The sequence below is a fragment of the Phyllostomus hastatus genome, unplaced genomic scaffold (assembly GCF_019186645.2).
Source record: "Phyllostomus hastatus isolate PE091 unplaced genomic scaffold, TTU_PhHast_1.1 phas_contig_29, whole genome shotgun sequence".
In the NCBI taxonomy this organism is placed as follows: Eukaryota; Metazoa; Chordata; class Mammalia; order Chiroptera; family Phyllostomidae; genus Phyllostomus; species Phyllostomus hastatus.
The window spans coordinates 44,901,719-44,921,468 of NW_025333835.1; the positions used below are offsets into that span (position 1 = coordinate 44,901,719).

Genomic DNA, 19,750 nt, shown 5'->3' on the forward strand with positions numbered 1-19,750 from the left:
ACCAGACCTAAGCACGATCAAAAGCAAAACAAATCCCTCCCCGTGACCCGAACGCCTTAGACGTAGGTTCAGGAAGCCAGACTGCGAGCGGGTGCCTGTTGCTAACGACGCACTTGAAGTTGGGACAGACAGAGGTCAAGTACAGGACCGGGGGTCACGCTCCTAGACAGCAGTCTCGGACAGAAAACTTCCTCATGCAGCGGGTTGTCTACTTAACAGGACGAAGCATGAAAAGCGAGGTGTATTGTATAGAAAATAGGAAATGTTTAATGTATATAAATTTCCTTGCCTCGGCAATTCTTTATTTACAATTGATGATTGATACCGACACTTGAGGTAAAAATACACATGAGGTATAAATGGAATAGTTAAATGCAAGATCATATTTTATTTCCATTGGCGAAGGAGCGATGACTGAAAAAATACTGTGCTATCTGGCCAGCAGCTCGACGCGGCTTCCCCTCCTTTTCCTTTTCTTTTCCAAGGCCCGGGGCTGCCGGGCGGAAGTGGGGTCATTAACACGTGAGTAAAAATTTTGAAAAGTCAGGCAGTTTGAAGAGAAGGGGAGCCAGAAAGAGAATCAGATCTGTGTTTATTCTGTGTTAAGGACACTCTAGGTCCCTGCTTCTCGCAGGTCCTGGGGCCTGTTAGAAATGCAGACCCTTGGGCCCGCCCCGCACTGTCTGGGTCAGAGTCTGTCTTGGAAGGACATCCCCAGGCGAGCTGCGTGCACGCTAAATTTGGAGACTCGGTATCCCTTGTCCCTGGGTGCCCAGCACGGCTCCCAACCAGGAAGGGCCCCATCTCTGGAGTCGGGCCCGTGGTAAGCCAGGTTCACCTTCACCACGGGCCTTGTCTGTGCCCGTTCAAGTCGCCCAGCCCGCATGGCTAGATTGCAGATGGACGGCAGAGGTGACTGCGTCTTGCTCACGGAGCACTGCCCGAAGGGAAGATTACGGCTTGGCCGCCGCCTTCTCGGGTGGGCAGGGAAATGAAGCGTTCTTAGGTCACCATTCAAACAGTCTGATTGTCCTTGCACCATACAGAGCTCATATATAACACTTTTATTCCTCTCAGTAAAATGATTGCACAATACTGATAAAACATTACAGAAAGGCATACAATATAAAAAAAGGGAAGACATTTGAGTTTCTTTCCCCTCTGACCCCAGCTGCTGAGTTATGATACCAATCTCTATTTAGAAATCTATCTCCCTGAAACCAAACACAATAAATTACCTGGGTCTCTATAACTGTTGAATGACAATAAAGAGCAATTTAAATCCATTAGCAATCGGTTAAGGAGCCTCGATTTGCTTAGTCTATAGCTTAATAAATAAGGTTGGGCCGCTGCCTAGGTGGCCTGGCTGGCTAATGAAGGAACGTGCATTGAGCAAACCTGCCTACGTTTTCTAAAATGAATGCACGAGCATAGTTTGGGTCTTATGTGAGTTTCGAACCCTGTCTTTCAGGTGACAAAACGCGAACGAATTCTACCTTTAGGGCATCACACATAACAAAGTAAGAGTCCTCTGCAGCCGGAACGGCTCAGGTCTCTTAAACCACCGTCAGCCCTCTTTGGCTGGTGTCCAGAGTTAAACTCAGTGCAATACACGGGTAAGAAAATGCTGATGAACTGCGACCAAACAGGCCACTGGTCAAACAGAAGGACATTGAAGAACATCACGAAATGTATCTGTGGAAACGTGACACAGCACAGAGCCTCCCTTTGGCTGAGACTGGGCCCAGGTGTTTCCGGTCTGCTCTAAGGGGCGGGGCGGGGCGGGGGCGGGGCTCTGGGTCGCTGACCCGGGGGCTTCCTGGCACTTGACCGAACCTGCACCTGGCGGGGGCCAGGAGCACCTGGGAATCCAGCTTTAGCTTGGTGGGGACTCCCCACCCCCCACTACTTTGCCTTCAAAGAAGTAACTATTCTTTCCCTCGCTTTATCCACCACTTCCTGCTCAGCTTTTGAATAACAGAAACAACCTGTGGACACAGGAGAACCTTTTCCTGTTGTTTTCCTTTGGTTAGCTCATCTTTGGTTGAACGTCAGGGCAGATGACAGCCGACAGCTGACAGCCGCAGGGTCACACCTCGGTGTTAGCAGCAGCTCCTGCACAGTTTACAGGATGGGGGCGAGGGGGGTGGGCCCAGAGCCCCTTGGAAAGAACCAGGTAAGGAAGGGACTCACCAAGTCAGATGCGTTTCAAAATATGCAACTATATATAAAATCGATATTTTACATATATACAGCAGACGAGAGATATACACACCTGTACATAGGCTATACATACATTTATTTACAGTTAAGAATATGCTTCTTAGAAGCCTATAAATAGCAAATTAGGCAATGCACAGGGAGAAAATCCATTTAATTTTAAGTAACATAGATAAATGCTTTAATTTTAAAAAATATTATATTAGTAATGACATAGCCGTCTCCAGGAAGGCTGGGCAGGCGGGCGCTCACGGGCTCCCGCAGCGTGCGCACTCCGACCGCTCCGCGGCGGCGTCTCCAGTGGGTCGGCGTGCACCCTTCTCTCTCCCGCAAGGGGTCGCTGTCGCTTCCTCTTCCCTGAGTTCCAGGTCCCCCGGGGCGGACTCAGATCTTCGTTTCTGGGCCCTCCGCGAGGAGGGGCTGGAAAGAGTTCCTGATCCTGGCCACTTCCGCCGCGCACAGGTGCCCGAAGCCTTTATTGTACCATTCTGGGGAGTGGCCTCTGTGGGGACAGAAACCAGGGGCCAATGGGAAGGCCTGTCTCCGCGCGCACAGCACAGCGGTCGGTCACCACGACGCACGGGGAGGATGCCCTGGTGCCCCCCCTGTCCGCCCGGACACCGGCGCACAGCCCCGGGGCTGGCCCTCGGGGCTCGGAGACCCCAAGTGCCAGTCCAGCTTCTCGGGGCTCACCGGCTGCTCTAACCCACCCCCTCCTCTGGGGGGATTCAGACGGAATGTGGAACCGACCGAGAAAACCCAGCACGCGGCTCGCGGGACGGAGAACGTGGCTCGGCACCACGAGCGCTGCGAAGAGGCTGCACGGGAGCTGGTGTCTTCCCCACGGAGGAAGGCGGCTGCGCGAGCCGCCGGGGGCCGGGGTAACGGAACCCCAGGGAGGGGACCCGTGCTCGGGCTCCCGTGTCTGCTGCGTTGGCTCCGTGCGAGAAGCGCAGGCAGGAAAGTGGGGGCAAAGCAGGGCAGAGCCAAGGGCTCCAGGGAAAGGTCCGCATCCCGGGAAAGCTGGAGGAGAGGGGGCGGGGGGCGGGGGCGGGGGCGGCATACACAACATCTACACGAGCCCGTCCACGGCTGCGAGGGGCAAGCGCGGTGGAACCGGAAGCCAGGACGGCAGACAGGGCCTCGGCCTGCGGTGGCAGCGTGCGTGCCCCGCCCCCCTCCCCCGGCCCCGGCGGGGGGACCCCACTTACTTCAGGTCCGCCCTGCAGACGTGGGTCAGCCTGGACTTGCCGGAGCCGCACGGCTCTATCAAGTACTGCGAGTCCATCACCACGGCTCGCACGCCGCCCAGGAGCTGGGCCTCTTCGTGCTCCACCGACACGGACACCAGGGCGCACATCCCCTTGGGCAGGTCGGTCCTCCAGGTCCTGCGGGGAGACCCCCGGCCGCGGGGCGGCGGCGAGGAGAGGAAGACGTGAACGCAGTGCTGGGGCGACGCGCGTTTCCTGCCCCCACTCCGGCCGGTACTCGGACTAGGCACGTGGTCTCTGCAAGTGGGGGCGCCACCGCCCACCCGGTGCGGGGCAGAGCCGGGCTCCAGCGCTCAGATCTGTCCGGGGACCAGAGGCGGCTGCCGAGACCACACAGCCTTGGAGTCGGGACTCGCTCGTCCCATTCAGAGCCCCACCCTGACTGTTCCGTTTAAAACCCCAGCCCCGCATGAGTGGGGGGCACGACACAGACAGGGGGAGGTTAGGAGTAGTATAGGAGATACAGAAGCCGAAGAACTTCTATGTAGGACCCATGGACATGAACTGGGGCGGCGGGGTGGATGTGAGTGGGAGGGGTTGTGCAGGGTGGAGGGGAATAAGCGGGGGTGGAGAATGGGGCACCTGTAATAGCATGATCAATAAAATGTATTAAAAAAATAACCCCCCACCCCTTGCTCTCCCCTTCTCTTACTCGTCCCCCTAGCCTAAGTAACCCTAGCTCCTGGACTTATTACAGGCAGACTCGCTCTCCCTAGTAAAATGGAGACCCCGAGAGAGCAAGACTGGGGTTCACTGTCCCGCTGGAGCCCCTGGCAGTGCCGGGCACCGCGGTGAGGGAAGGGCGTGCTAAGGAAGAGCAGTCGGTGGACGGAGGGAGAGGAGGAGGCCCCACGCTGGCCTCCGGCCCTCAGCCACGTCTGGGGGTGGTGGGGGGGGCACTATGGCCGGCCCCATCCACACCCTAGAAGAGCAATTCGCTTGCTGCTTGCGAGAGTGAGGGTGTGAAGCTTAACTTTCCCCAGATGACTAATGTCCCTATAACGGTGGCCCTGAGCTGCCCGCAGAACTGCCCACATTCTCCACCAGCTGCTACGATAAACACACACATTTAGGGATTGGTGACCCTTAAAATCAAAGGTCCCGAGGACCAGGTGCACGGGTGTAAACATCCCACGTGAAAAGTAACCTTGAGTTCGCCGTCAGGACTAGTTCTCATAAAGAAACTGGTTCGAACGTACACCGGGGAATTCACTAGGGGTTCCTGTCGCACCACGGATCCGAGGGAAGAGCCGGCGTTTGCCATCGGTCACCAATAAAAACGATATACAGGTTTCATTACATTGTCCCCGGGCGTTTCAGCATCCCGAGTCCCTCTTCTTTCTGAGTCAGTGCTGACTCACCGGCCCCCACGCACCGCTCCACCGAGCACACTTCCTGTCCCTGGTTGACACCCCCCCTCCACGGCCAGACGGCGGGCACTCGGCCCCCCACCTCGCGGGGCCCTGTGTCAGCGGGAGACACAGTCCTGCAAGCCCGCTCAGGCCCTGGCTCCCTGCTGGACACCCAGGACGCAGCACGGGGCGCCTGCAGCGCTGTGCCCAGGCTCCCGTGCACGGCCGTGAAGGCTGAGGTCACACACTAGTCCCGAGGGTGACACGGACTGAGGGCTCGCCTCCCACGGGGCGCAAGGGGGAGCAGAGAGAAGTCACTCGATTTGCATGATTTGGCAGGAAGTCCAGCTGGCCAAACAGCAGCTACTCTGGGGACTCTGTTCTGAGGAAATGAACCACATTTATGGCCCAATAAACCGTGTGCTCCTCCGTGCAAGGGGCCACCGGGGAGCCCGGCCGAGCTGCAGCCTGGGCGGCGGAGCAGGAAGCCGGGCATCGACGCGGCAGGGGCGGCGATGCCGAGGGGACTCGGGCCAGCTCGGTGTCCCCAGCACGGGCCGGATCTGGGTGGAAGGACTCTGAACGGCCTCCGTCCGCAGCTCTCAACCTGCTCAGGAGCGGACCGCATCGCACCGCCGGGCCCGGCTTACCTGAGCACCACGAAGTCCCGGGAGGGGTGGGGGGCCATGCTGTTGAGCACGTACTGGTAGACCTCCGTCTGCTTGTCCAGGGCCTCCACGACCTTCCACTGCACGAAGTCCTCGTCCCACAGGTGGCGCTCCCGCAGCACGCGGTTCAGCACCACCGACGGCGGGGCCTCCACCTCCGCCGAGGCCTTCCACAGCTTCAGGGGGTTCCCGTCGCCCACCTGGGTAGAGACGCCCACAGACGCTAAGAGGCCAGCTGGGCCCCGCCAAAGCCCCCCACACTTCCCTGGGTGTTCAAACAAATTCCCGACCGCGTGTCTTGAAAGAATGAGTCTGTATATTTTATAGGTTTGCCATTTTATAACGGTAACCCTTAAGATGAAAATAGTAATAATGATGATGATGATAAAATAATAACCCGTCAGCACACACAGCGGTTCTACGGCTGGCCAGGTGCCCTTCCGGCCCACTGGGTGTTCAAACAGCCCTCCCCTGGCTGGGGCACTTTTATTATGTCCGTGCTGCCACTGAGGAAACCGAGGCAGAGAGAGCCATGTGACCTGCCGGATGTGAGCCAGCCAGGGGACAGGGGCTGGACTGGGACCCAGCAGGCTGGCTCCGCGGCCTGTGCTCCGAGCAGGTGCAGCCCGGCCACTTGGCCGTCTCCAGGAACGGACTTCGGCCTGGTCACGTGCGTGCCAAGCCCCGTGGGTAGTGGCCTGTTTTGCTTTGTTTTGTTTTGTTTTTTAAGCAAAACAAATGCCTGGCTGTCAGACGTGGCTCTTCTGGGCACGTGTTTGGGAGCCCCGGGATTACCTTCTTGAAGGCCAGGTCCGTGTTGTCTGCGCTGGCACACGCCACCCATCCCCTGAACTTCTCCTTGGCCTCCTTCTGCAGGCCCTGGAGCAGCTGGTCCAGGTAGGTGTGGAGAGTGGCCCCGCTGTCCTCCAGCTGCGACCCCAGGTCTTCCAGCGTCGGGGCATGGATCTCGGCCTCCACGTACGCGTCACGGAACTGGGCCACCATCTCGTGCGGGACCTGCAGCGCGGGGCAGACGACACGCTGCGTTAAAGAGTTGGTGAGACCGACAAAGAAAGCCAAGTCGTCTCGTCCAAGGCCCTGTGTATGGGCCCTGGCCAGGTGCCTCGGGCCAGGAGCCTCGGGCCAGGAGACGTCTTCCTGAGGTCAGAGGCCAGGCTGGTGGTGGGGGCGGGGCTTCCTAAAGTCGGGCATCCCAAGTACGGTTCTGAGGCTACACGCATCACCCAATGCACTGCAGTAGCCTTTCCATTTCCCCTTTCATGTTCCCTTTGATGTGTTTCTGTTCAGTTTGGCAAAAACGTGGGCTCAGGAGACAAAAGCACATTGACCTCAGAGAAACATCTAACGTGACTTAGAACTAGCTTCATCTTTTCAGCACACTTTTCCCGGTCCCAGACGCCAAATTTGCCACAGAGAGCAGGCCGGAAGTCTAGCTCACTTCTTTACCGCATCTGGGGCTGCGCCCCTGAGCTGTTACCGATCCCTCATTCACAGGAACGGCCCATGTCTCTCCCACACACACCAGAAACACACACACACAGACACTGAACCCAATCAAACCCCGAGGTAAAACCCAAGAGGACCTGAATGGCCGGCCTGCCTGGACCTGCGCAGGCGAAGGTGACACAGCTGGTCTCAGGACAAGCGTCGCAGCAAACCCAGGCGTCTTTACCTGCCCAGCCTCGGTGAGAGACAGAGCTAGCCCCGCCCAGTTCTTGGCGGCAAAGCCCCAGAGCCCCAGCGGGCACTGCTGTCATTGTAAACCCAGGAACAAACGTCGGGGCCGGCCCCCCACTCACCTCGAAAAGCCGGTCGCACTCGGCGATCATGTGGGCGAGGCCCTGCGCGGCGGCCAGGTTCTCGTTGAGGTCCTTCTGGTCCGGCTTCCCGGTGGCGTACTTCTTCTGGATGACTCTGCAAGTGCAGGGGGCGGCCCTGAGCAGACCCCAAACCAGAGGGTCCTTCACGAGGAGAGCTTTCCCCTCGTGTGTCCGGCTCCTGCCTGGCGGGGGGAAGGGGGGGACCCAGATCCCAGCCTCTCTCACGGCCACTTAATGACCCTCAGTGCACCTCCCACCCGAGGCCCGCCGGGGGTCTACTGGCTCGGAACAAAACAGCGTGGAAGAACTCAAGGGCAGGAGTAACTAACTGTTGGGGGCGGGGCATGAATCTATTTTTCCCCAAGTTTGAAACCACTTCACTGCAAGGCTGCGGTGCTCGGGCCTGGAATCCAGCCTCCTTGCTCTCTTTTTGTTTTTTAAACTTAAAGATAGTAAAACTCTACATCACACACTTTCCTTTCCTTCCCACTCACACACGCAAAACAGAACAACTTCCTCAGGTTCCCTGGGCCACGGCAGACATTCTTCAAGGCCCCCCGGACCACTCCCTGATTCTGGGCGCCCAGATTAGGTCGCCCAGAATCTTTTCCGGATTATAAATTAAGAGCTGACAAATCCTTGCGTCGAAATGCAGTGCGAGGAGTTTTTTGTTCATGGGCTGGGGTGGCTGTCGCCCGTTTGGGGCACCGGTGGGCGCCTGGAAGAACCCACCTGGGGGAGCTCTCCTTCTTCAGGAGGTTGAGGTGGAAGAGCGAGGGCGCCAGGCACACGGCCAGGTTCATGGGCGTCATCTGGTTCTCCTCCACCAGGCTGACCACGTCGTGCAGGAAGCACAGCAGCGTCTGCAGGGCGTCTCGGCTCTCGTCCGCCAGCAGCAGCGTGGCCGCCCGCACCGCCTGCAGCCGCTGCTCCTTGGGGACGTCTGGGGGAGGGCGGGGGCCGGACCGTCAGAGGGGCCCGCTGGGGGGCAGCGGGTGTGTCCCCCCGACCCTGCCCAGCCGGGAGGACACGCCCAGGGACATCTGAAGGACAGCGGCTCCGAAGTCATTCATGTCACCTACTCACTCTCACAAAAGAGTGTTTATTTAGGGGACCGCCACGTGACTCTGTCTTGCCAGTGGTGCCTATTATAATTCTTCTTGCATTTGCAACATTTGTAGACTCAAAGATTTTAGTGCTGATTTCTCTACAGTCCTCAAATTGGACCCATTCCACGGTGAGGTCGACTTCAAGCCAATGTTGCCAAAAACTCAAAGCCCATGGGCCAAATAATTATTTTCCTAAAGAATTGGGACTGGATCTTCAAAATAATTTATGTTGACAACATTGTCATAGCTAGAAAGAGTCCATGTTCATGACTAATATCCCCCTTGGCGGTGACCTTTAAGAGGATACGCCTTTTAATAAAAATTTGTTATTTTTGTGATTATTTTAATTATAGAGGCTTGCCTGAAAATGACCAATTTCACATCACTTAATTTCAAGTGAAAGTACAAATTAAGTTAATGAAGTGTACAGCTCGATTCAGTTTGCTTACTTTCCGCCCCCTAAGACACGCTGTGATTAAAACCCATTTGCCTTTTGTTTCTCGTCATTTGAACATGTTTGGCTTTGAATTTCATGTATCCCAAGGACGCGCTTAATTTTAGAAAATTAAATGGGCTTTTAAAAACACGTAGAGACGAACTAAAGTCTATGGTGTGCCCTTTTCATTTTACATTTATTAAAAGGAGGTTGAAAGTTGATTTTAGATGTTGGGCCAGTCCCTATCGAGAAGCAAAATGTCGATGCCAAAAAGATGTTTTCCAGTGCACACAACGTGGCCTGGAGATTTTCCTACCACACCGTGAACCGAGCTCCTTCTGGGGAGGAGCGTAAATGACCGCTTTCATAGGCCTCCTCGTGAGTCCGTGCAGTGCCCGGGTAGTTAAAGCGCGGCCTGCGGGGCTTCCCCCCCGCCCCGCCCCACGCTGCTCCCACTCACACTGGTAGATGTGGAGGAAGGTCTCGCTGAGCTTGTTGGTGAACAGGGGCTCGGGCAGGTCGCGGAAGAACTGCTTCACCATGTCCGCCACGTCGTACGCCGACTGCTCCTCGTAGCTGACGTTGTCGGGGAAGTTCTCGTTCATCTGACGCAGGGCCTGGATCCTGGACTTCACGCCCGATTTTCGAAAGAGGCCCACCTGAAACGGGTCCCGGGGGCGTGTGAGCGAGACCCCCTTTGTCCTGGACATTCCCCCCACCCCCGAGACAGTCACCGTGGGAGTGACAGGGAGACCCGGGACCAGGGCCGGGGGAGCAGCAGCTGCACCCGCACCAGCCGACGGTGACGAGCAGTTCAGGGCCGGGGTGGGGGCTGGGGAGGGGGCCGGGGTGGGGGCCGGGGAGGGGCCGGGGCGGCCGAGCACTGACTCCTCTCCCATGACACGGAGACACGGGGACAGCCCACCTCAAAGGGCTCAGAGAGAACACACGTGTGACTCTGCTTAGCCACCCGCAGTGTCTCAGAACACAGTACATGTTGTCCTTTTACTCATTCATTCAGCCAGCGGTGACCCCCCTGCCCCCCCATGTGCCAGGCCTGCCTACAGTCCCTGGCGTCGTGAGGGGGCGGGCCAGACAAAGCCCCCTGCCCGCTCATGCTCACCCTCGGTGGGGACTTGGAGAGAGTTCTGTCAGTAGAAGGTCTGGGGGTGCCCCAGATCAGAAACCAGACCCCGTGTCCCTTGGGGGGGGTGAGATTCACAGGGAACACACTTAGGGAGCAAAATAACACCGTACGCATGTATTCCGATTTAAGAGTCTCGTTTGCTTTTCGCTTTTCCGAATTCCCGTAACACCCACTCGCCGTGGGTGTTTCTCGTGCGACGCCTGGCACCCGCCGCCCGGGCCGCCTGGTGAGCTGCTGTGTGGCCGGCTCTGGGTGGCTCTTCTTCCGACGCCACGTCAAGACACTGTCTCATGCCTCTGTCATCCCCCAGGCTTAGACTCTTTCCCCACTCCACAGATGCAGGCAGCAGTAAGGCACCAAAGATATGGGGCCCCGATAGGGCTGAGGGGGGTGGGGCAGGGTCCTGGCAGGAGGCAGATCCCTGCGCCCCGGGCCCTGCACACTCCGGGGGCACCCAGACCCCAGGGACCCCTGGTTTACCGTGAATTAGGATATTTGCTATTTTTAAATGCCTGTAGGACATGGCATTGCTCAATATTCAGCCTTTCAAAATCTCAACCTCCACTTCCCTCATTCCCTGAGGGCTTGGAGGCTGGCCCACTTTTGAAAGCAAGGGGGGAACATTCCCAAGAGGTGAGACAGGTGAGCTGAGGCCCCGCCTCCCCAGACCTGGGGAAGCATGCCAGGTCCTCTCACGGCCGCTCTGCGTGCCAGGCGGGCCTCTGCCCAAGTTCAGGTGTCGCTGGAGAGCTCTTGTGGTTGCAGCTAATTCTTTTAAATTGCAGTAAGGGGAGAATTCCAGGCAATTAGAGAATACTGAGGGTTTTGTGTGTGTCAGCTGAAGGGGTAGCAGAGGGAATTACACCCCGCTCCTCTCTGTGGCAACACAGACAGAGTTCTCAGCACCCCGTCTCCGCGTTCCCCGGCTCATCACCCTAATTCCACAGGTCACGCTACTCAGTCGGGCGTGTCACTGACACACCAGTGGCTCCCACTTCTATGCTTCACGTTTGGCACGTCTAGCCTGGCTGGCGTAGCTCAGTGGATTGAGTGCAGGCTGCAAACCAAAGTGTCACAGGTTCGATTCCCAGTCAGGGCACATGTTTGGGTTGCAGGCCATGACCCCCAGCAACTGCACAGTGATGTTTCTCTCTCTCTCTCTCTCTCTCTCTCCCCCTCCCCTCTCTAAAAATAAATAACTAAAATCTTTAAAAAAAGTTTGGCATGTCTAGAAAATGCAACACGTGGCCACACACAGGTGACTCTCCAAGAAGAATATAAGAACCCTCTGGAAACTACTCCAACGTTCATCGAAGTGCATGAGGTGAAACCATGTACTGTCAAAAGAAAACTTCAGGATGTCAACTGATGAAGAACAATCATCCTGAATAACCATCTCAACTAGCTGAAGGGGCGTCTTATAGCCACGGGTTTGCGGAAGAGGCCACACTGAGACTCTGCAGACGGGTTGCCAAGGGCCAGGCGCAGACAGCCTCCAACACGGGCCCGCGTCACAGCTCCTCCCGGGAGGCCCCAGGACCCACACACCCAGCAGCCAGCCTCAGGCAGCATCAGAGCAGGACCCACTTCACGTCACAAGCGGCATCTCCGAAGGGAGACCTCTGCAGGTTCGCACCTTGCTGAGGCGAACTCCGCTTGGTGTGCTCGGCACCTGCATGACGTCTCACACGCCATGGTCGGGGCTGATTCTCACAGTCAGCCAGCCTGAGAGTCGGTCCCATGCACGGATGAGCCAATAGCATTCAAGACTCCATGAGAACAGGAGGGCTTACATGACCCACACAAGGGACAGTCCTAGAGCGCCCAGCTCAGGTGATCAAGGAGATGGTACCACGGGGTCCCACAGGACACCTACTGCATGAAGCCATGCCATGAAACCTGGGAGTCATAGCAGTTCTATCTAGTACATAGAAATAAACACAAAGAGGCAGCCAAAATACGGACTACAACAAATATTCCAAAGTTCATATGGAACCACAAAGGACCCAGAGCAGCCACAGCAATCTCGAGAAGGAAGAACAAAGCTAGAGGAATCATGCTACCTGATATTGAACTATACTACAAGGCTATAATAATCAAAACAGCATGGTGCTGGCATCATAAAAACAGACATATAGATCACTGGAACAGAATACAGAGCCTAGAAGTAAACCTATGCCTTTATAGTCAATTAGTATTTGACCAGGGAGGCAAAAACATACGATGGGGTAAAGACAGTCTATTCAATAAATGGTGTTCAGAAAATTGGATACATGCAGAAAAAATTAAACTAAACCACCTTCTTACACCACACACATGGATAAACTCAAAATGGACTACAGACTTAAATGTAAGACTCGAAGCCATAAAAATCTTAGAAGGAAACATAGGCAGTGAAATCTCAGACATCTGTCATAGCAATATTTTTTTTCTGATATATCACTCTGGGCAAGGGAAACAAACAAAAAAATAAACAAATGAGACTACATTAAACTGAAAAGGTTTTGCACAGCAAAGAAAACCATCAACAGAATGAAAAGACAACCGACTGAATGAAAGAACATGTTCCCAATGACACAGCTGATAGGGGCTCAACATCCGGAGTTTATAAAACTCCACACCAGAACAAACAAACAAACAAACAATCTAATTAAGAAATGGGCAGAGAACGTGAACAGGCAGTTCTCCAAGAGGACAGACAGAGGGCCAATAGATATACAAAAGAATGTTCAATGTCACTAATTATCAGAGAAATGCACATTACAATCACAATGAGGTATCACCTGCCAGAATGGCCATCATCAGTAAATCCACAAACAACAAGTGCTGGCGAGGACTCGGAGAAAGGGGACCCTCGTGCACTGTGGGTGGGAATGCAGACTGGGGCGGCCTCTGTGAAACACAGTGTGGAGTTTTCTCAAAAAAATTAAAAATGGAACTGCCTTAATGCCACTTCTGGAAATATATCCAAAGAAAACTGAAACACTAATTTGAAAGAGTATGTGTACCCCTAAGTTCACTGCAGCATTTTTTACAATAGCTGAGATTTGGGAGCAGCCCAAGTGCCATTAGTAGGTGAGTGGATGAAAAAGCCGTGGTCCACGTACACAATGGGATGCTAACTGGCCATAAAGAGAATGAAATCCTACAAATTCCGTGACAACATGGACGGACCTAGAAGGTGTTAGGCTAAGTGAAATGTCCCCTGCACACAGGACGTCCAAGTTTCTTAGGATGGTGGAGCGGTCCTTAGACCAGAGTGCAGCCCTGGGCGGTGTCGTGACCGAGTGCCCATAATCATCTCTTCTTAGGAAAATTTTCAGAGCAGTGATACAATGAGCCTTTTTGGCTAAATTTTTTTTTCCAAGAAAAAAAATGGAGACCTAGAGAAACACATTTAAAATCCGTTGCCTCTGTGAGCGCCTTGGGACCCCCGCCCCCCAGGAGGGGGCTGCCCCAGACCCTTCGGCTTCTCCGAGGAAGACCCAAGCAGCCCACACTGCTTTTCCGGGGCCCCCGTCTGCAGAGAGTACACAGCCGCCCAGGGCCACACGCTTGGTTTACTGCTCTGCGGTCCCTGTTTTGAAATTCTTAATGGACGCGCAAAGACTGTCAGGGTGTCCCACTCCCGCCGACCTTCAAGCCCGCCCTCCAAGGGGAAGAGTGGGGGTCAGCGACGGAGATTCATTCTGGAAGCCCCTGCTTTGCCCTCGAGCCGTCATTTCAGGGGTGCAAGGAGGAGGGATGAGTGCTTCTTCGGTCCAGGCTGCCGTTCTCCTCTCCCTTTCTTCCACCCAACAGCTCGGCTGCGGCAGGGCGGCACTCAGCTAAAACGGGGTAGAAGGGTAGCAGCAGGGAGTGTGCACACTGGCAGGGGCAGAGGACCCTTGTGAAGTGTCTTCCCCGCGCCAGTGGGCTTGTAAAGCTCACCGCTCCGCTGGGAGAGGCCGGGCGTGAGTGTTCCGATTTCCTCTCGACGACGTGCCAGCGCCCCCTCGGTGTCCGGTGTGGGCTAATCATCCTCTCGGTAGTGAATGCCGTTTATCAGGAGTCCCGTTTCCTCTTCTGCTGCAGACACGGGCTCCGCTACTGAAGAAAGGCCGGTTTTGTTCAGAGAGAGAGCGGGTCCCGAGGACGGGGTGCGGGGGCTCCGAGGCGGAGCCCCGGGGGGCCAGCCTCCCCCGCAGGGAGCTCGGGTCTCTCAGCAGCCGCAGGACTCATCCTCCTGGGCACCGCTGGTGGAGGGCAGGACTAGAAGCTCGGCCAACAGAGCAAGGCTGCTCTCACACTCCGCTCTGTCTGAGGACAAATGGGTCATCACCGAGGGCTACACGTCCCTATTTCACCGGCAGCCGGCTGCAAGGGCGAGGACAGACACACTGTGGGTGGCCGCACACGCACCGCTCTGCACTCGGGAGTGTGGGAGGCGAGCCGCGGGCCATGTTTTGGGGCTGCTGTCCTGAGATGGGTGCTCAGCGTCAGGGGAAGGGCCCAGCTCACGCAGGACGCCTCCTGCCCTGTGGTTAAGGGCAAAGCTTCGGGAGAGTCCTGGACGGTGGTGCAAGGGGGCCACGACACTGGGAGGCAGCCTGGTGACCAGCCACGGCTGGTTTAGAGGAAGCACGTGATCCCGAGACACCCCTCTCTGCTACGCCCCCGGGGCTGAGCTGCCGCGACCCTGGGCTGACCCGAGTCTCCTCAGTTCACAGGAGGTGCCGCCGGTGAAGAAAGAACACGCATCCAGGGCTACGTCCACTCCCTCCTTGGGACTCCGGCCGCCTCTTTCATTTCTGACGCCTTCGCTTTTATTCGCTCGTGCTTGCTCTGAAGTCCCCAGGCCAGCCTTCCTCCCGGCCACGGTTCCCGTCGATTCTCCGTCTGTTTCTCTCCTTCTCCCCGGGCCCCTTCCTGCTACCCCCTCCTTCCGCCCAGGGGCCTGGTGGGTGTCCGCTCTCCACACTCCGCACAGTGACAGGGGAGGGACGCGTGTGTGGAAGCCTGTGCCAGGGCCGAGCGCCCCCCATGGCCGAGGTGATGACAGTGACGTCCCCTTGACAGCTCTCGGATTCTTCTTCCTCTTGACCGACGCGAGGGAGGGTGGCCTTATGCATGCCGGGTGCACCGAGAACCAGTGTTTATGTCATAAATCAGTGTCTCTGAGCCTTTCCTACCTAAGTGTGCTGGCGTTCCTCCGGGTTTAAGCAGCAGCGTCAGGGCTGGCACGGAGCCCAGGAACAGACCGTGAGTGGGGGTGGGTCGGGGGGTGTCGGTGCCCACGCACAGGCCTTTTGCTTCGAACAGGAGCCTGGACCCGGCGGCACTGGGGAGAGACTGGTGCTGTGTGTCGTTCAGGACCCACGGGGGGCAGGGCCGGGTCCCAGCAGGCGCGGGGACCGTGTGGGCCCGAGAGCAGCGGTGTCACCGGCCACCCATTCCTACCCCACGTTGCTCAAGAGAGAATTAATCCAAGGTGACTTCCGGGACAGTGATCTCCAAATACAGTAAGATGCAATCGAATTGAGGAAAACAGGTGAGAAAATTAGAGCGAACAGAAGATACAGACAGAAAAGAGCAGCTGAAACTAGGGATGGAGTGGATACCCAACACTCCCCCCCCATCACACACGTTTCCCACGAGCAGCACCCCCCGGCGGCGGCGGCCCCTGGGGGAGGCCACGTGCGGAGCTGCACGAGTCTGGTGCACTCGGTGTGAACGACAGCCCGGGGGCGCAAAGCCAATGGGGTGCCCGCGGGGGCTGGCGCCACAGAGACCCCTGCATTCTGGCCAGGGGCACGGCGTGACGTCACGGCCAACGTCACCCGCACCGCCCTGGCAGTGAATTTGTCGATGGGTTGTGGAGGGCCCCTTCTCAGCGTGCCCCTCAGCTCGGCACAGGGCATCCCCGCCCCCAAGCCCACCGGGAACCAGCAACTCCAACGGCAGGCGGGGGCGGGCGGGGGTTAAAAACTTGGACTCTGAAGCCGGGCAGGTTTCCGAGCCGTCCCGGCCCCACCGCTGCTCCCTGAGACATAACACCCCCCAGGGGCGGTGGGGTGCATGGGGACAGGGCGTGGGAAACACTCAGAATGAATGGTCCCTGAGCACGCTGGGCACTCAAGAAAGGTTCTTCTTATCGGACCAACGGCACAGGCGGCCTGAATCTCCTTCAGGCACTCCTGAACAAGGTTCTCTTAGAGAGCCTCGGCTGATGAGCATTAGCCGACCACTCATTGGAGCGCATGGAACAAAACATTTTCGGAGCCTGGTGAAATGCCGAGCCGAAGACTCTAAGAGCATCGGCCAGGAGGGAGGATGAGTCTTAACGGATCTTTACAAAAATGAAGAAGCTTGGAAAGCTTCTCCGTCCACAAAGCTCAACCTTGACTGTGCCCTCGCAAACCAACAGAAGCACAAGCGAGACCACAAAGTCCTCAGCCCCAGGGCTCGGTGGAAGCGACACTTTCAGGGCCGTGAACAGAGATTACATGGGCCTTTCCGAATATTCACCCGCGCCCACCTCTCCAGAGAGCTTCCTCAGGAAAATACCCGCAGGTCGCCTGCTTTTAATGAGCGTGTGCTTTTGGTAAAAAGCTGTAAAAGTTAAAAAAGCAAAATAAAAACACAAAAAGGTCACGTAACCAGATTCACTGGTTTGCTCTGTCGGGATGGTCTTTGCAAGCCCACGCTGGGGCACTCGCTAAAGGTGAGTCCCCCAGTTCCAAACAGGCGGTCTGCCGCCCTTCCTTCCCAGAAACAACGGCCAAGCTATCACGGCCACTTCTCAGAACGCAACAGCCGTCCCCACAACAGCAAAAACAGCCACAGCTCCCTCTGTCCACGAGACCCCCTGAGAAATGTGGAAACACGGATCTCTGCCCCTTCTCTGGCATCAGACGGGAAAGTCACCCCCATCCCGTTCCCCTGAAAACGCGTCTCTGATTCGTCCGGAGAACACCCTCATGCTACGTGCGATCTCAGTGTCCGGGCTGACGTGAGCGGCCGCGGCCAGCACCTCTGAGGTCTGGCTGCTCTGCTCGGTCCTGTCCACGGAGCCCCAGGCCATGGGGAGATCAATAACCCCTGCGAGTCACCTCCGGGTTCCGCCCTGGTATGAAAGAGGACACTGAACAAAAGCCACCGCAGACTAGTCACCCGAAAGCGTCCCCGCTGCTCAGGGTCACAATGGATCAAGTGGCAACACGGCTCTTGCTTTGGAAAGAACGTCCGAGACGCTAACGGGTGTTAACTTGGAGGATCGAAGGCGTGGCCTGCGAGCCGCAGGACGGGGTGCCCCGGGCCCAGTCACGGCCCACCGTCGCCGTGGTCCCCACCCAGACAGTGCTGGACACGGCCAACCACCTCCGCCCAGCTCGTGGGGCTTGAGCCTTTCAGTCGGCTCTACCAGACGCGGGCGGGGGGTTGTGATTTAGCTGACGCGGTTTTCACAGTTGATGCGCACACTTAAAAAAAGTAGTAAATAAACTTGTCGTTGCGTTACGTTTTCTCGGTCATGGTGCTGCTTTAAAAAAGAAAGAATAAAGGGACAGATCCAAAACCCAATTCTTAAAAAAAAAAGTAAAACGGGGCTAGAAGGGATGCTGTGGAATCAAGGACGGCAGGGGGACAACAGTGGAAGAGGAAACGCAGCGCACAGTCTCCAGGGAACGGGAAGTGGACGTTACCGCTGTGAACCAGTCTCGTGAACTTGGTGCAGTCACCCTGGGGTGCCACTCTGGGCGCCCCACAGGAAACACCCTCGAACAGCTGGACCAGGGCGAGGCCTGGCCTGATGAAACGCTGACCGAGGCGGGCACCCGCGCCTTCTCCTTTGGGTGGCGCCTATCCTGCGTGGCCCGGGACGGCTCTGACCCCGCCCGGCATTTCCTCGCCCCGAGCCCGCCCGCGGGGTGCCCGCCCGTACCTGGTCCAGGCAGTTGCTGCGCAGATACCTCAGGGCTTGCTGGATGCTCTGCGGCAGCGGCTGCCCCGTCCTCTGCACGTGGACGATGAGGGGGACGCCAAAGACAGTCCTGTCTCTGTAATCCGGCACCTTCATCCTCTTCATGAACTTGGGGACTGACCTGGAATTCACATGGAACGGGTCATCAAGCCTCTGGGGAAGCCGGGGGCGGGGGGCCCGGCGGGGTGAGGCGGCGAAAGCAAAGCAAGAGGGGAAGCCAAGCTTTGTCTGGAATACCCGACAGGCCCGGCGGGGGGAGGTTCACCGTTTCTCCCTGAATTAACCACAGGACTCGGAAGGAGGACCACGAGGCCCGGCCTGCAGCAGAACGCGAGCTATTACACAGCGCGAGTTGCGTCGGCAGGTGGGTTTGGGACCCAAGTCAAGCGTGCGATGTGCTAGTTTAACCGTCACTGACACACCTCTGAAGGCATGGACACTTAAAAGTCCCGACAGGACAAAATGAAACACACTGACAAATTACGAGCAGAAGAAGTAATTTGGTCGGTCTCGGGGAGACACGAGGGCCGGAAAGATGAAAAGCGTTTCTTGGCTGTGACTTTTCTACCGCCCACTGCACTCTTGAGAGGAAATGTCACTACACAGGCAGGTGTTCATTTGCTCACGCAACCTGCAACTTCCTAAATTACTTTTATGGAAGCCGTGCCAATCCTTCTACGCATGTACTATACACCGCAGGACCATCAGTGACACGTTTTACGTGTTTTCGAACCCACCAAGTCGTCTGAAACAGGTCCGCATCCAAGTGCCCACACCTGCTTGGTCCACTCCCTGGTGGGAAGCGTTTACTGCCCAGTCTTGCTTTGACTGGCCGGGGAAGTAAAAGCAGGCGTGTGCGTGAAGAGTGCAATGCTCTTTGCCGTGTGGAGCTCTGGCCCGGTGCAGAGGACAGAGGTTTGCCCGTGAGAAACTGCCAGAACTACTTCACCGCAAGTTTCTTTCTAATTCTCCTGTCCCGCCCCCTCCACCCCTTCATCACTCTCCCCTTGTCTTTTGTCCTTCTCGGAGCTGGAATGACCTCCCTGGCCCCCAGCAGGTTGCTGCACACAAGCCCTGTGTCCGCAGGTGACATCGGTCCAGCTGAGGCGGACCGCGAAGCAGAGCTCGGGGTGTCACATTTAGGAGGTCACAGCTGGGGAGCTTCAGAAATCAGCCAGCAAACCCTGAGGCTTCTGCGGTCTCTCGGGCTTAGCTCCCCACCCACGGGAGGCCCCGCCCCCTGCCTGGCCCCGCCCCTCCTCGTGCCCGGCCCCGCCCCGCCCCGGGGAGGGCGCTACGCACCAGGTCCAGCCGTGCCTGCTGGACATGGAGTGCTTCTCCATGATGGCCGTCAGGCGCAGCAGGGACACGCGCTGCAGCAGGCTCAGCTGCCCGGCGCTCAGGTGGCTGACGTGCAGCGAGGCCGTGGAGGGCTGCGGCTGGTGCGAGAGCTGGAAACTGTCCCACCGGAGTCGCCTGTGCCGGGGAGAAGCCGTCACCATGGGGACGCGCCGTCACTACGGGGATGCGACGCCCCGACACCCAGCATGGCACTGATCGGCAAGTAGCTCATCAGGAGAGGTTCCGAGCCAAGAAAGTCGCCAAGCAAATGGGACGGGAGACACACGTATAGAAGAGACCCAAGAAATGTTTTTTTTTCAAGCCTGACGCATCAGGATAAGTTGTTCTCCGTGTCATTAGGAGGTTTAAATAAGGTATATTACATTTTCTTTTCATTCCTAATGT

The 19,750-nt window shown here is 56.9% G+C and overlaps 1 protein-coding gene across 4 annotated transcripts in view; it reads right to left on the bottom strand.

The window, feature by feature from the left end:
* Positions 1-242: 242 nt before the first annotated feature.
* STARD13 (StAR related lipid transfer domain containing 13) overlaps positions 243-19,750 on the bottom strand; it is a 190,654-nt gene continuing 171,146 nt past the window's right edge. For all 4 annotated transcript variants that reach the window (XM_045838937.1, XM_045838938.1, XM_045838936.1 and 1 more), the window contains exons 6-14: positions 19,307-19,480; positions 17,966-18,125; positions 9,358-9,556; positions 8,085-8,295; positions 7,332-7,446; positions 6,307-6,528; positions 5,494-5,711; positions 3,432-3,608; positions 243-2,722 (exon numbers count right to left, since the gene is read on the bottom strand). In XM_045838937.1, the coding sequence (XP_045694893.1) occupies positions 2,605-2,722; positions 3,432-3,608; positions 5,494-5,711; positions 6,307-6,528; positions 7,332-7,446; positions 8,085-8,295; positions 9,358-9,556; positions 17,966-18,125; positions 19,307-19,480 (1,594 nt within the window). In that variant the 3' untranslated portion in view covers positions 243-2,604. The remainder of the gene's footprint in view (positions 2,723-3,431; positions 3,609-5,493; positions 5,712-6,306; positions 6,529-7,331; positions 7,447-8,084; positions 8,296-9,357; positions 9,557-17,965; positions 18,126-19,306; positions 19,481-19,750) is intronic.